A 16286-nucleotide genomic window follows, 5' to 3' on the forward strand; every position below is an offset into this window, starting at 1 on the left:
TGAAGAAAAACACATGTTTAAAATGATAGGAAATATCTTGGTGTTTTTGCTCATCCTTGCCCAACCTCCTCCCTGGCACAGTGTGGCATAATCCCAAAAGATCAATCTAATTCCCAGTTCCTTCCCTCAGGACAAAAGGAGCAAAATGGAACTTGTTTGTAGCCCACTTGTCTGTGGGCTGCCCAGTAGACTAGTTTCTGTCTCATCTGATTTGGAGCTCAGACAGCAAATGTTGGCATAGTTTGGACCTCAGGCTAAAAGCAACACAAGGCAGTGGAGGTCACAGCATGTGAAAATTCAGAGGTTCTACAGACTCATGTATGCCTGTGCAAGGGATTATAGGCAGAGGAATATGATAGAACATCTAAGGCCACAAAGGAAGGTGGGGTGAGACTCTTTGGAAAATTAAGACATGTAAAAGCAGCCAGGGAAAATTGGAGGCAGGGGTTTGGGGAAAGGCACACACACACAGGCCAGACTAGACACATACCCAGGAAACATCTGAGAAGACCTGGAGCCATAACCCCATGCTTATCTTAATGTGTAGGAGCCCACCAAATAGTGAAGATGTTCCCCACAAGTCTGCAAAGACTATGAGAGGTGACTGTTGTTTCAAATGTCCAATTTTCAACAACAACAAAAACACAAGGCAAAGAAACAGGATAATACAGCTCATTCAAAGGAATAAAGTAAATCTCTAAAGAAATGCACACACTTAATAGACAAAGATTTTAAAACAATCGCCATAAATATGCTCAATGAGCTAAAGAAAAACATGGACAAAGAGATCAGGAAAATGCTATATCAGCAAAGTGAGAATATCAATACACATAGAGAAACTATAAAATATAATAAACAAGATTTCTGGAGCTGAAAAATATATCTGACTAGAAAAAATTCACCATAGAAGTTCAACAGCAGATTCAAACAGGAAGAAGAAAGAATGGGCTAACTTGAAAACAAGTCATTTGAAATTATTCAGTCTACAGAACAAAAAGAGAGAATGAAGAAAAGGGAACAAAACCTGAGGGGCTTATGCAACATCAGTAAGCAGACAAAAATACTCATTGTGGAAATTCCAAAAAGAAGAAAGAAAAGGGGAAGAGAGATTATTTGAAAAAATTAATGGCTGGAAACCTCTCAAATTTGAGAGGACATGGGTATACAAATCCAAGAAGCTTCGGTGAACTCCAAGTAGCATTAACCAAGAGACGACACTGAGGCACATTACAATCAAACCATCAAAGCCAAAGACAAAAAGAGATTCTTGAAAGGAGCAAGAGAAAAGCAACTTGACACATACAAAGGATCCCCAATAAGACTATCAGTGGATATCTCACCAGAAATCTGGCAGGGCAGTGACAGAAGGATGATATATTCAAAGTGCTGAAGGGGAAAAAAAAAAACTATCAACTGAGAATTCTGTATCCAGCAAAACTGTCCTTAAACAATGAGGAAGAAGTTAAGACATACTCATACAAGTAAAAGTTGAGGGAATCTGATACCACTAGACTTGAGTTATGAGAAATGCTACACAGAGTCCCTCAAATTGAAATGAAAAGATGCCACACAGTGACTTGAAGCCCCTTGAAAATATAAGGTTCTCCTGTAAAGGTAAATATATTTTAAAAATGTAAAAACCAGTATTATTCTAATTTTAGTTTATAAATCTACTTCTTATTTTTTAACAGGATTTAAAAGACAAATGCATGAAAATAATTATTAATCTAGATTAATGAGTACACAATATATAAATATGTGACTTGTGACATCAATAACATACAGCAAGGTTGAGCTGTAAAGGAGTAGTTGTGATTGTATGTGTGATTAAAGTTTAGTTGACATCAATATAAAATAGAACATCATATCTTTAGGACAGTATTTGTAATCTTCATGGTAACCACAATGAAAATATCTATAGAATATATACAAAAATGAATGAAAAAGGAATCAAAACTTGTCACTATGAAAAATCAAATAAGTACAAAGGAAGGTAGTAATAGAGGAAATAAGGGAGAAAAAAAGCTACAAAACATACAGAAAACAAATAACAAAATGGCCAAAATAAATGCTTCCCTAATAGTAACTTCCTTAAATGTAAATGTTTAAACTCCCCAATAAAAAGACATAGATTTGGACTTGAACAACACTATAGACCAAATGTACCATATCCACATATATAAACACTCCATCCAGTGACACAATACCCATTTTTCTCATGTACACATGGAACATTCTTCTCCAGGAGAGATCATATTTTAGGCCACAACAGAAGCTTTAATACTTTTAAAAGATTGAAACCATTCAAAGCATATTTTCCAATCACAGTAGAATGAAACTAGAAACCAACAGCAGAAAGAACACTGAAAAATTCAAATTTCAAATTCCACGAATATGTGGAAATTAAACAACACACTCTTAAAAAACAACCAGTAACCCAAAGAAGATATAATGGGAAAATCAGGATATATCTTGAGTCAAATGAAAATAAAAATTCAACATAAAGCTATGGGATGAAGCAAAAGCAGTGCTAAGAGGGAAATTTATATCTATAAACATATTAAAAAGGAAGAAAGGTCTTAAGTCAACACCTAACTTTTCACCTTAATGAACTAGGAAAGAGAAGCTAAACTTAAAGGTTTAAGGAGGAAGGAAATAACAAAGGTTAGAACAGAGATAAAAAGAGATTTTAAAATAGAGAAAAATAAAAAAAACCCAAGAGTTAGTTCTTTGAAGAGATTAACAAAATTGGCAAAGCTTTAGTGAGATTAACTAGCATAGCCACATTATTCACAATAGACAAAAGTAACCTAGGTGTCCACTGATGAATGAATGGATGAGCAAAATGTGGTCCAGAGATACAATAGATTATTATTAGGTCTTAAAAAGTAAGGAAATTCTGACACCCACTACAACACAAATGAATGTTGAAGACATTATGACAAATGAAAGAAGCCAGACATAACAGGACAAGTATTACAGGATTCTACTTATATGAGGTACCTAGAGTGGTCAATTTCATAGAAACAGAAAGTAGAATGGTGGTTGGCAGGGGTTATGGAGAGGGGAGATAGGAAGTTAATATTTAATGGATGCAGAGTTTCAGTTTGGGAAGCTGAAAAAGTTCAGGAAATGGATGGTGGTAATGTTTGCACAACAATGTGAATGTACTTAATACCAGTGAACTTAAAACCACTTAAAAATGGTTAGAATGGTAATTTTTATGTTAGGTAAAATTTATATTATGACAAAATTACCATAATAAAAATAAAATAATTATGTTATACTCAGAAAATGCTTTTTTAAAGAAAGGTCTAGTACATCATTTCCATATTTAAGAATGCTTCTAAGCCATACTCCTGGCATGACCTTCCCTAAAACCACCTTCCCTAAAACCTCTACCTCCACCAATCTACTACAACCTGCTGAATCATCTCAGTAATTCCATCTTCCTTATAAAAATGTAGGCCAAAAACTTCCTGGCTTGTTGCTTCTTTCATTATTAGGGCTTCCAGATTTAAGAAATAAAAATACAAGATAGCCAGTTATACGTGAATATATAATGAATAAGTTTTTATATAAATTATGAATATTTTTAATGTAAGTATGTCCCATGTAACATTTAGGATATATTTATACTAAAACATATTCCTTGTTTATCTGAAGTTCAAATTTAACTTAGTACCCAGTGTTTTATTTGTCTACCCTACAGATGATCAAGTAGTTCCTTTGATCTATGTGTGCTGTGAACATTACAAACCATTGACTGAAGAGCAATTTTTATTGATGTACTAATTTTTTATTAATGTACTAATTTCTCAGCATGACTCTTATTTTTACATAAACTATTAATTATTCCCATTCCTGCTTTTTTATTGCTTCCAAATATTACATGCAATGATAAGATAATTTCTTCCCAAAATTGATTTTTATCACTTATTGAATGAAATATGCACCATACAGCACCTTTTTGATAGTAGAAAGATGTACCTTGAAAAGTCATCAATTGTAATTTTATAACTACAAAAAGTCCCGTGTATTACAGGTAAGGGCCTATCCATTTATGCTCTTTTTCACAAAGAACTGAGCCACTATTGGGATGCCAATCAGTGGGTTTTTCAGAATAAGACATCACATCGGACATTGTGTGGAATAATGTAAGCCCTTGTGCCTATCTCTTCAGCACTGAACCACCTAAAACAATATTGAAATACATCTTTTAAAAGACAACTATTGCAAACCCCTCCAATTATAGATCTCAGGCAGTGGGGAAGAATGTGTTCTGTATTGAAAGGAACTGGGAGCCCTTTGTCTGAGAGCTAACCTAGGACTGTTTACTTCCAGTAGGAAAATAGCTGAACTTCCAAGAAGAGTCTCCTTGCTTTTACCTGGAGTGGCACCACCCTGGACATCAGGTGATCAAAATAAAGGTCCACTGCTTCGGTGAAGCCCTTGTAAGTTGTTCTCAGCCTCATGCCAGAGTCTTGGAGTAACCAGCTTGAATAAAAGGGGGGTGGGAATTAGTTGCACTGTTTGTGGGTTTCTCTTGGCAGGAGACGGTGGGGAGAAAAGCAGTGGCTTCAGAGTGCTGGGGGTAAGCAAGACAATTCCCACCCCACCACCTCCACTCAGCCAGGAAGGCAGGAGATTGTGCAAACAGATTCAGGGGCAAACACTGCCAGAACTCAAGACCTGCACTCTGCACTTGTTTCCCTACCAAAAGACACCAGCACTGCTAGGGATTTTATTTCCAGCTTTATGGCTATGGTCTGGCTGCCAGTCAGAGTGAGAAAAGCTTCTCACTGAATTCAAGGCCCAGCATGGAAGCATTTACTCTAAAATCTCATTACAAAGGGGTAAAGCCAAAAGGGTTAAAGAATCACTGGGACCAGATGCAACTTTCTGGTGTCTCCCAGAAAACTAAGCCTGACATGGAGGTCATGAGAGGCTAATCGACTTCTCATTCCTGTCCATCCATCCATCTGCTGCTCTCCACGCTGACCCTGTGACTCATTAACATCAGCCTCCACAGCTCTTCAGAGCTTAGTTCAGAGGAGGAGCTGCAGAGCAAGATTAGTTCTTCCCACAGCCTGTCCCTTGTGATCACATTTCCCAGGTGAACCCAGATCATTTGTTCCAGAGTTAGGAACTCTTCCTTCTCACTTGAAATTCTAAGTAAAACACTTATATTTTCTTAAAAAGGGTCTAATGCTTCACATCCTAAGTTGGAAGTCCTGAACAAGGTCAGAAAATTATCAATTGATGTTAGGTAAAAATGCAGGAGGAGAGAGCAGCTTCCTTTAGACTGACACCTCTACCCTCCATCTCACCTAAACCAGGTCTAGCTTCTCATCACCACTGGGTCTTTGCCTGTTTGGGCCTCCCTGGGGTGTGCCCACATGCCCATCCTCGATGCCAGGACCTGAGTGGACAATGCTGCCCAGGAGAAAGGCTGAGTGCTGGAGCTCCTGCTGTTCTGAGCTAACACTTAAATCCTGTCCTCCTGGCAGCTCTGGCTGGGCCTGAGGACATCACTGACACACAGATTTCTAATCCCTAGGTGCAGGGGGAGGGCACTCTGGCTGTGTGCATGGCCTTGTCAAGGGCACTCTTGCCAAGCTGAACAGCACAGAGACAGAGAAGTCATCCTGGAGAGCAAAGGAGATGGAGACAGAGCCTGCCTGGGATCCCTAGGGAAGGGCTGGGTGGAACTGGAGAAAAGAGAGAAAACAAAGCCTGGGCTAGTAGCTGTGTTACAGGGAGAGGCCATTCCCAAAGGAGACCACGAGGCAAAACAGGACCAGCCTTCTTCCCTCTTGGGGTGGCATGGTATAGGAGAGAGTTTATCTAACCATCTGGAACACTGTGAGGATGGGAGAGATTACCCCTATTAACAAGGAAGTCTTTTTGCTGAAAATTAATCACAATGATGAGGACAAGGAATGAATGTGGTACCAGGTGATTACTGCCCAGATTTCTACTCCAGCCACAGAGCACTCTACTGACCTCAGTGGAGACTACACATTCTAACATAACTCATTAAAGCCTTAAATTTTAAGATAAAACATAAAACAAAAACAATAATTTGTTTCTCTAATACTTTATTAAGATAAAGTAACATCATTTAAAATGGCTCCCTTTAGGTCCCACTTATTCTGGAATGGTGTTTCAGTACAGAATGAAAAATATACGTCAATAGCAAAATTAAACCTACCTTTGTGATTAGCATTTTGCACAAGCACACAGGACAGCTCAAGCCACAGCCCCTCACAGCCCCGCTCACCTGGGCAAGCCCCCGAGGTCGATCTCACTGCAGATGTAGGGGCCTGGACGCAGAATCACCCACAACCCGATCTCTTCAGCCATCAGCACAAAGGCCCTAGGGAGGTCAGTGTTAGCAGCTCTCAAGACATCAGGGGGGGAAGGTGGGGATGAGCCTGGCACACATCACAAGGTGGTGGATCTACCTGGCTCCTCCCCTCCCTGCTTTCAGACACCCTTCGAGCTGGGTTCTCCCCTGCCCCCAGCCCAGTACCTTCTGCATAGTTCTACTGGGGGCATGAGGACCAAGGACATCAGACAAGATACGGTGTGTGTGGGGGGGTGGGGGGTGGGGGGTGTTCCTAACAGTGAACCTGACCCCAACAGTCTTGCTACCCTACATGGGTAAGCCCTGTCCCAGCCCAGGTGCTGGACCACACTACAGAACAGGGCAGACACTGAAGATTGATACCTCTGAGCTGCAGTGAAAAGGTCTGAGCTCAGAGGAGGCAAACTCAGACCCTGAGAGTAACAGGTTCATGTCTGGAGAGCATTTGGGTCCTGAGAACAAGGCTCCAGACCCCAGGCTGTCTCTGGTTCTCAATGCAGAATGGAGATGGCCCTTTGATTCCTGACCAACCCAAGGGGCCACCTCTTTGCCTCCCAGCCTTAGGCCATGCCACAGAAGCAGTGACAGCACTTACTCCAGGTCCAGGTTCCCAGAGAAGTCAAATTTGCCTCTTTCTGGCTCGTGGAGATTCCATGGAACATAGCTATAATAGAAGATAATTACAGGAATGAGCTTTTCATTTATTCCACTTCATCTTCCAGATTACCTTCTTTATCCCTAAAACCCATTATGATGGTCGAAGATGTATTTCTTAGGCACATTGTTTTAATGGTATCAGGACTGGAACCAAGAACTAACTGAGGAGATCTAGGGACCTTAGAGTATCCAGGGCCAGTCCCTGGGTGGCTAACAACTCATCTCCTTAGGAGAAGGGAGAGAAGGCCAGTAAGATTTGGGTGAAGCATAAGATGTGATCACAGGTCAGCTTGAGCACGCACTCCCCCACATTCCTCCTTCCCTCCCATGTCTCCTGTTCTCTCTTTATCAGCTGGTGGAGAAAAGGTAACTTTCTAAGAGAGTAAGTTAGAAGTAAGGTAAGAGGAAACCTCTGATCAGTCCTGTTTTTACTGAAGCAACCAGAATTTCAAATAACTCTTTCCTTATCTTCTAAAGAGAAGATAAGGAAATAAAGTAAGTTCTTCAAGGGGCCCAACTCAAGGGATGTATGATAGTAACACAGCTGCTCCTCTCCTGGACTCCCACCCACCCCTGACTTCCAGTGGAGCCCCTTCCAATTGAGACTCAGGAGCTCCACATTTAAGGAAATACACATTACTCAGATTTTATAATGCAAGATGCTTAGCCTACAATATTCCCACCAGCTTCAGGAGTCCTGTGATGTGTGAATGTACCCTCAGGATCAGAACTTACATACACAAATAAATGGATCCTTTTAAGTAATCCTTCTGGAAAATTATATACATGTGTTTCAACTGTGCTGTTATAGCCCAGAACATTCTTGTAATTCTTTTTAGAAATTATCTTCAGAGCTGCTTCAATAAACCACCCAAGAAAATCCACATCCTTGATCTTGTAATCACATATTTTTTCCTGAAAATAGAATAGTCCAGCCTGATATAACCCACTTTATTTCATAGACTTGGATCCAACTATCTTTTGGCAGTTTTGAAAAATAAATCCACAGAATGATAAGATTCTTCGCAACTGAGCATATTTTTAACTGATTCACATATTCAACATTGTACTGAGTGCCTATCATGTGCCTGTCCTTGTGGTCAGTGCTAGACTGGAAGCCATAGTGCTCTGAAGATAATTCTAAACAGGAATGCTGAAAGGTGATGAGAACTTCCTTAGGAAGCTATTTTGAAAAAGATCACACTCATTTGCTAAATAAATTGGGGGGTGGAGTGCTTGTTTAAAAAATATATATATATATATGATAATTTAATCACCTCCACCCCTACACTCCCCTCCTTCACTATATTCCTTCGTGTATACACCATTGTTCTTTCTATGCCTCTAAACCTTACGTCCATCCTGTCTCCTCATCTGCACTAGTGGGGAGTGCTGTGCAGATGAGGAAAAGGAAGGTGTCATAGCTGGCAAACCTAAGCAGGAGTGTGGGTGACCTGATCCTCCTATATTTTTCCTCACAAAGCTTAGCACAAAGATTCTCTTCAGGGACTGCTCAGGTCCAGGATCTGGCAGTGCTCCCCCATCCTGACACGATGGAGACCTACAGGCTAGGATGCCTAGAAGCAGCCCAGGACACAGATGCCACAGATGCCAAAGCTCTGGGGGGGTGGGGGGGGGTGGCAGCACTCACGTGGTGAGGGTATTCAAGCCACAGGCTTTCATCTTCAGCAAGCGGTCCCTCCAGTATTCCTTGGGCACCCGGAAATAGTGCACAGAGCCCCCAAAGATCCAGAAGGTGGAGTCCTCCAGCATGAAGTGTTGGCCGTTGGCCTGCAGCCCTGATTGCCGGTGTCTCAGCCATGCAGGGACCAGATTATACCAGTCCAACCTGCAAAGAGAAAAGGCAGCTGGCAAGGCTGGCTTATCTTCAGCAATGAGCAGCACAGAGTGTTAGGAGACAGGGTTCTTCTCCACAGGCCTGCTTCTGAGGCCTTCAGAAAAGGCTCCCCACCCTCCGACTTAGCCAAACTTTGAAAGGCATCTTTCTTCAGCACACTCATATGCACCCCACTGTAGGGGAAGAGCAAGCTGAGACTATAGTCAGGAACAAGACAAACACAATGGTCAACATGGAGACTCTGCTATGGGGACAGAGGGCAAGGTGGGGGCACACGGCACGGAATGGATATTCTCAGGGGGCGCGGGGTGCCCAGGGCAGGTGTGGCACGCAGGTTCCTACAATGGCCAGCTCTTCTAGGCCATTTGACTAAACATCAAAGGAGCAGCTACTTCAAATAGTACCTCTGAGCCACATTGTGGTCACAGCTGCCCGGCTTGAGGTGCAAATACCTGGAAGGAGGTATCTGGGTTAGAAACAGCATTTATTCATTGACCAAATTTCCAAGTCTTAATTATTATCTAAAGATCAAGTTGAAGTGATGATCTAGCACAACAGAGAGCCCCACCTGGGAGGGCTGTTGGAAAGTGTTAGTCCCTGGAAAAGCAACTCGACCAAGCGGAGCCCACTCAAATTGATCCCCATGACTAGAATTCCCTCCCTCTCTTTTCTCCCCAGTCTCCAAAGGCCATGAGAGAAATCCAGCAAGAGACGCTGGAGGAGCCAGGACATTCAAGAGAGTTGGAGAGAAAGAACCTCAGCTAGGCCAAGATGGCAGAGAAGTAGGGGGACCCATACTTCCTGCCACTCTCAAACAAAGAAGTGCAGAAGCCAAAGGACTTTGAACACCAGAGCCTGGGAGGAAAAGAGACTGAATCTACTAGGAAGAAAATGGGGAAGCTGGAAAGAAGATAGGTGGGTAACTGCAAACTGGGGGAGATAAAAAACAGCCACATGGGCACGGAGCGGAGGCACTCCCTTCAACGGAGAGACAAAGGGAAAAGAAAGAGCAGCTAGGGAAGTGCAGGACCGTATCTGGACAGGAGAAAGACCAGGGACTGAGACTGAGAGGGATCCGATCTCTAACTGCAGGGCTTTCTTTGGACTGGAGCTGGCTCCCTGTTGGTGCACCTGAAGAGGAGGGGAGCCTGGGTGTGGTGGTAGGTCAGGTGCTCAGTCCTCAGTTGGAGGAAGTGGTTCCCTCCCTGGAGGGCTATGTGATAGTACAGAATCTGCCTGTGTCTGCCACTCCTGGGCACAGTGGCTGGGCCAAGGGTGCAGTCTGCAGGAGGAAAAGGCTGCCATCTCTCTGGAGTGCTGTGGGAAAAGACAAAGCCTGCCTGTGTCTGCCACCCCGGGGGCTCGTGGCGAAGGTGGTGGCTCTTGGTCCCCAGTAGGAGAAGGCTGTCCTCCCTGAAGTGCAGGGGCACAGACAAAGCCAGCCAGGACCACATATCCGTCACACTGAGAGGCGCTTCCCCAGTGCCAGAGTGCACAGAGCGGGACTTTGAATCCTAGTCAAGCACAGGGTCACGGGAGTTGGTGGAGCGAGAAGAACCTCCCCACCTGTGCCCTCGGCACAATAAGGACGACTCAAACAGAGTCCATCGGGTCCAGCTCCGTGGAGAAGAGACTGGGCGATCACCATTCCACACACCACCACCACCAAGGTGGGGCCTCAGGGATCAGTACTGGGGCCCAGAGTGGAGGTGGGTCCAGATTATGCCAAACCATGCCCCTTTGTGCTGGGTAACTGCGTATCCACCACAGCAGCACAGACCCTGCAGACAGCTACTCCCGACAAGCGACGCAGCATTGCCTGGATTAACTCTAGGTCAATTCTGGATATATAGATATATTCTCCATCCCCCCCCCCCCATTTCTCCTCCTTATCTCTTCCATGCCCTAGGCTGGTTACTCTGGTTATTGTCTGTCTAAACAGACATATTTAATCCATTGTCTTGATACATGTTCTACACCTCCTTATTTACACTCATTTCTCTCTCTCTGGAATAATCAAGCAATATAGTTTCTCTGTCTGGGTAACTTTATCTGTTTCCTTTTCCCTGCCTCCTTCTTTATTTTCCTTTCTCTCCATCTGGATTAAGCCTTTTACCTCTCTGTCTAATCAATGTTTATCTTTTCTCCCCCCCCCCCCCGCCCCCACGCTCCCCACCGCCACTCCTCCTGTCATTTCTCTCCTTGTATGTTCTCTTCCATTAGCACTGCCTCCACCCTCTTCTTTACTTTAGTCAGTGTTTTGGGGTTTTTTGTTTTTAGTCTTTAGGTTTTTGTTTTTGTTTGTTTGTGTTATTTGTTTGTGTGTTTGTGTGTTTTTGTCTCCTGTTTGTCTATTTGTTTTCCTTTACAGGGCTACTCCAAGGAACAAATCAAAGCACACCTGGAGGAGGATCCAAAATATCACTAAGAGTAGGGTAATAAAAAAACCAAACACAACAGAGAGCAAGTAACCATCTCTGAAAAAACACCTCTTGAAGGGCCAGGCCCTGGACACTGTATAACCCTCCTTTCATATAGCAGTGCTTGCAGGTGCAGAGCACACAACAAGCATTTAAAATGCATAAGGGACAAAAAACTAGCCAAAATGACAAAACAGAATAATTCTCCTCAAATGAAATTCCAAGACGTGGCAACAGCTAACAAATTGATCAAAACCGATTTAAGCAGTATAACTGAACAAGAATTTAGAATAATAGTCATAAAATTAATTCCTGGTCTTGAAAAAAACAGAGGACAGCAGAGAATCTATTGCTGCAGAGATCAAGGGACTAAAAAATAGTGATGATGAATTAAAAATGCTACAAATGAGGAGGAAAATAAAATGGAGGCAGCCACAGTGCGGATTGAAGAGGCAGAGGGGAGAATAGGTGAATTAGAAGACGAAATTTTGGAAAAACAGCAACCTGAGAAAAAGAGAGACAAAAAAATCCAGGAGTATGAGGGGAGAATTAGAGACTAAGTGATGCAATCAAATAGAACAATATCCATATCATGGGAATTCCAGAAGAAGAAGAAGAGAGAAAAATGGGCTAAAGGTGTACTTGAACAATCATACCTGAGAACTTCCCCAATCTGGGGAAGGAAACAGGCATTGAAATCCAAGAGGCACAGAGAACTCCATTCAGACGTAACTTGAATCGATCTTCTGCATGATATATCATAGTAAAACCGGCACAATACAAGGATAAAGAGAGAATTCTGAAAGCAGCTATGGATAAATGGGCCTCAATATACAATGGTAGACACATAAGAGTAGTAGCAGACCAATCTACTGAAACTTGGGAGGCCAGAAAGGAATGGCAGGAAAACTTCAATGTGATGAACAGAAAAAATATGCAGCCAAGAATCCTTTACCCAGAAAGTCTGTGATTCAGAATACAAGGAGAGATAAAGGTTTTCGCAAACAAACAAAAACTGAAGGAATTCATCACCACTAAACCAGTCCCACAAGAGATCCTAAGGGGGATTCTGAGTGAAATGTTGCAAGGACCACAAAGTACCAGAGACACCACTACAAGCATGAAACCTACAGACATCACAATGACTCTAAACCCATATCTTTCAGTAATAAAACTGAATGTAAATGGACTAAATGCTCCAACCAAAAGACATAGGGTATGAGAATGGATAAAAAAAAAAAAACAAGACCCCTCTATTTGCTGTCTACAGGAGACTCATTTTAGACCTGAGGACACCTTCAGATTGAAAGTGAGGGGACGGAGACCTATCTATCATGCTACTGGAAGTCAAAAGAAAGCTGGAGTAAACATACTTGTATCAGACAAATTAGACTTTAAATTAAAGGCTGTAACAACATATGAAAAAGGGCATTATTTAATAATTACAGGGTCTATCCATTAGGAAGAGCTAACTATTATAAATGTCTATGCACAGAATACGGGAGCCCCCAAATATATAAAACAATTAATCACAAACATAAGCAACCTTATTGATAAGAATGTGGTAATTGCAAGACACTTTAATACTCCACTTGTATCAATGGATAGATCATCTAGACAGAGAATCAATAAACAAACAAGGACCCTGAATGATACATTGGATCAGATGGACGTGACAGATATATTTAGAACTCTGCATCCCAAAGCAACAGAATATACTTTCTTCTCGAGTGCACATGGAACATATCAAAGATAGATCACATACTGGGTCACAAAACAGCCCTTAATAAGTATAAACAAATCGAGACCATACCATGCACACTTTGAGACCACAATGCTATGAAACTTGAAATCAACCACAGGAAAAAGTCTGGAAAACCTCCAAATGCATGGAGGTTAAAAAACATCCTACTGAAGAATGAATGTGTCAATCAGGTAATTAGAGAAATTAGAAAATAAATGGAAACAAATGAAAATGAAAATGAAAATACAACAATCCAAATATTTTGGGATGCAGCGAAGGCAGTCCTGAGAGGAAAATACATTGTAATCCAGGCCTATCTCAAGAAATAAGAAAAATCCCCAATACAAAATCTAACAGCACACCTAAAGTAACTAGAAACAGAACAGCAAATACACCCCAAACCCAGCAGAAGAAGAGAAATAATAAAGATCATAGCAGAAATAAATAATATAGAACCTGAAAAAACAGTAGGCAGATCAATGAAACCAAGAGTTGGTTTTTTGAGAAAATAAACAAAATTGATAAACCTCTAGCTAGGCTTCTCAAAAAGAAAAGGGAGAGAACCCAAATAGATAAAATCATGAATGAAAATGGAATTATTACAACCAATCCCTCAGAAATACAAGCAATTATCAGGGAATACTAAGAAAAATTATATGCCAACAAACTGGACAAGATGGAAGAAATGGAAAAATTCCTAAGCACCCACACACTTCCAAAACTCAAACAGGAAGAAATAGAAAACTTGAACAGACCCATAACCAGCGAAGAAATTGAATCAGTTATCCAAAATCTCCCAACAAATAAGAGTCCAGGACCAGATGGCATCGTGGGGAATTCTACCAGACATTTAAAGCAGAGATAATACCTATCCTTCTCAAGCTGTTCCAAAAAACAGAAAGGGAAGGAAAACTTCCAGACTCATTCTCTGAAGCCAGCATTACTCTGATCCCCAAACCAGACAAAAAAAGACAACTACAGGCCAATATACCTGATGAATATGGATGCAAAATTTCTCAATAAGATACTAGCAAATCAAATTCAATGGTATATAAAAAGAATGATTCACCATGATCAAGTGGGATTCATTCCTGGGCTGCAGGGCTGGTTCAATATTTGCAAATCAATCAATGTGATATATCACATTAATAAAAGAAGAGATAAGAACTATATCATCCTGTCAATCGATGCAGAAAAAGCATTTGACAAAATTCATCATCCTTTCTTAATAAAGACCCTCGAGAGAATCGGGATGGAAGGAACATACTTAAACATCATAAAAGCCATTTATGAAAAGCCCACAGCTAGTATCATCCTCAACGGGGATACACTGAGAGCTTTCGCCCTGAGATCAAGAACACGACAGGGATGTCCACTCTCACCGCTGTTATTTAACATAGTGTTGGAAGTTCTAGCATTAGCAATCAGACAACAAAAGGAAATCAAAGGCATCAAAATTGGCAAAGATGAAGTCAAGCTTTCACTTTTTCAGATGACATGATACTGTACATGATACTGTACTGACAGACTCCACCAAAAGTCTGCTAGAACTGATACATGACTTCAACAAAGTCGCAGGATACAAAATTAATGTACAGAAATCAGTTGCATTCTTATACACTAATAATGAAGCAACAGAAAGACAAATAAAGAAACTGATCCCATTCACAATTGCACCAAGAGCATAAAATACCTAGGAATAAATCTAACTAAATATGTAAATGATCTGCATGCTGAAAACTATAGAAAGCTTATGAAGGAAATTGAAGAAGATACAAAGAAATGGAAAAGCATTCCATGCTCATGGATTGGAAGAATAAATATTGTTAAAATGTCAATACTACCCAAAGCTATCTACACATTCAATGCAATCCCAATCAAAATTGCACCAGCATTCTTTTCGAAGCTAGAAAAAGCAATCCTAAAATTGTATGGAACCACAAAAGACCCCGAATAGCCAAAGTAATATTGAAGAAGAAAACCAAAGCGGGAGGCATCCCAATCCCAGACTTTATCCTCTACTACAAAGCTGTAATCATCAAGACAGCATGGTATTGGCACAAAAACAGACACACAGACCAACAGAATTGAATAGAGACTCCACAATTGGACCCACAAATGTATGGACAACTAATCTTTGACAAAGCAGGAAAGAATATCCAATGGAAAAAAGACAGTCTCTTTAACAAATGGTGCTGGGAGAGCTGGACAGCAACATGCAGAAGAATGAAACTAGACCACTTTCTTACACATTCACAAATGTAAACTCAAAATGGATGAAGGACCTGAATGTGAAACAGGAAACAATCAAAAACGTAGAAAAGAAAGCAGGAAAAAACCTCTCTGACCTCAGCCGCAGGAATTTCTTACTTGACACATCTCCAAAGGCAAGGGAATTAAAAGCAACAATGAACTTTTGGGACCTCATGAAGATAAAAAGCTTCTGCACTGCAAAGGAAACAATCAACAAAACTAAAAGGCACCCAACGGAATGGGAAAAGATATTTGCAAATGACATATCGGATAAAAGGCTGGTATCCAAAATCTATAAAGAACTCACCAAACTCCACACCCGAAAAACAAATAATCCAGTGAAGAAATGGGCAGAAGACATGAATAGACACTTTTCTAAAGAAGACATCCAGATGGCCAACAGGCACATGAAGAGATGTTCAATGTCACTCCTCATCAGGGAAAGACAAATCAAAACCACACTGAGATACCACCTCATGCCAGTCAGAGTGGCTAAAATGAACAAATCAGGGGACTATAGATGCTGGAGAGGATGTGGAGAAATGGGAACCCTCTTGCACTGTTGGTGGGAATGCAAATTGGTGCAGCCGCTCTGGAAAACAGTGTGGAGGTTCCTCAAAAAATTAAAAATAGATCTACCCTATGACCCAGCAATAGCACTGCTAGGAATTTTCCCAACAGATACAGGAGTGCTGATGCATAGGGGCATTTGCACCGAAATGTTTATAGCAGCACTTTCAACAATAGCCAAATTATGGAAAGAGCCTAAATGTCCATCAACTGACAAATGGATAAAGAAATTGTGGTTTATATACACAATGGAATACTACTTGGCAATGAGAAAGAATGAAATCTGGCCATTTGTAGCAACGTGGATGGAACTGGAGAGTATTATGCTAAGTGAAATAAGTCATACAGAGGAAGATACCATATGTTTTCACTCTTATGTGGATCCTGAGAAACTTAATAGAGGACTATGGGGGA

At 41.3% G+C, this 16286-nt stretch overlaps 1 protein-coding gene across 3 annotated transcripts in view; it reads right to left on the minus strand.

The window, feature by feature from the left end:
• LOC106975155 (beta-galactosidase-1-like protein 2) overlaps nucleotides 1–16286 on the minus strand; it is a 56554-nt gene that overhangs the window by 27714 nt on the left and 12554 nt on the right. The window contains exons 2-6 of one of the 3 annotated variants that reach the window (XM_027036961.2): nucleotides 9290–9337; nucleotides 8679–8876; nucleotides 6966–7034; nucleotides 6284–6379; nucleotides 4389–4497 (exon numbers count right to left, since the gene is read on the minus strand). In XM_027036961.2, the coding sequence (XP_026892762.2) occupies nucleotides 4389–4497; nucleotides 6284–6379; nucleotides 6966–7034; nucleotides 8679–8876; nucleotides 9290–9337 (520 nt within the window). Of the gene's footprint in view, nucleotides 1–4388; nucleotides 4498–6283; nucleotides 6380–6965; nucleotides 7035–8678; nucleotides 8877–9289; nucleotides 10760–16286 lie in introns of those variants that run through there. The other 2 variants (XM_053203843.1, XM_015072463.3) reach the window with 2 other exon arrangements.

Source organism: Acinonyx jubatus, chromosome D1 (assembly GCF_027475565.1).
Source record: "Acinonyx jubatus isolate Ajub_Pintada_27869175 chromosome D1, VMU_Ajub_asm_v1.0, whole genome shotgun sequence".
Classification (NCBI taxonomy): Eukaryota; Metazoa; Chordata; class Mammalia; order Carnivora; family Felidae; genus Acinonyx; species Acinonyx jubatus.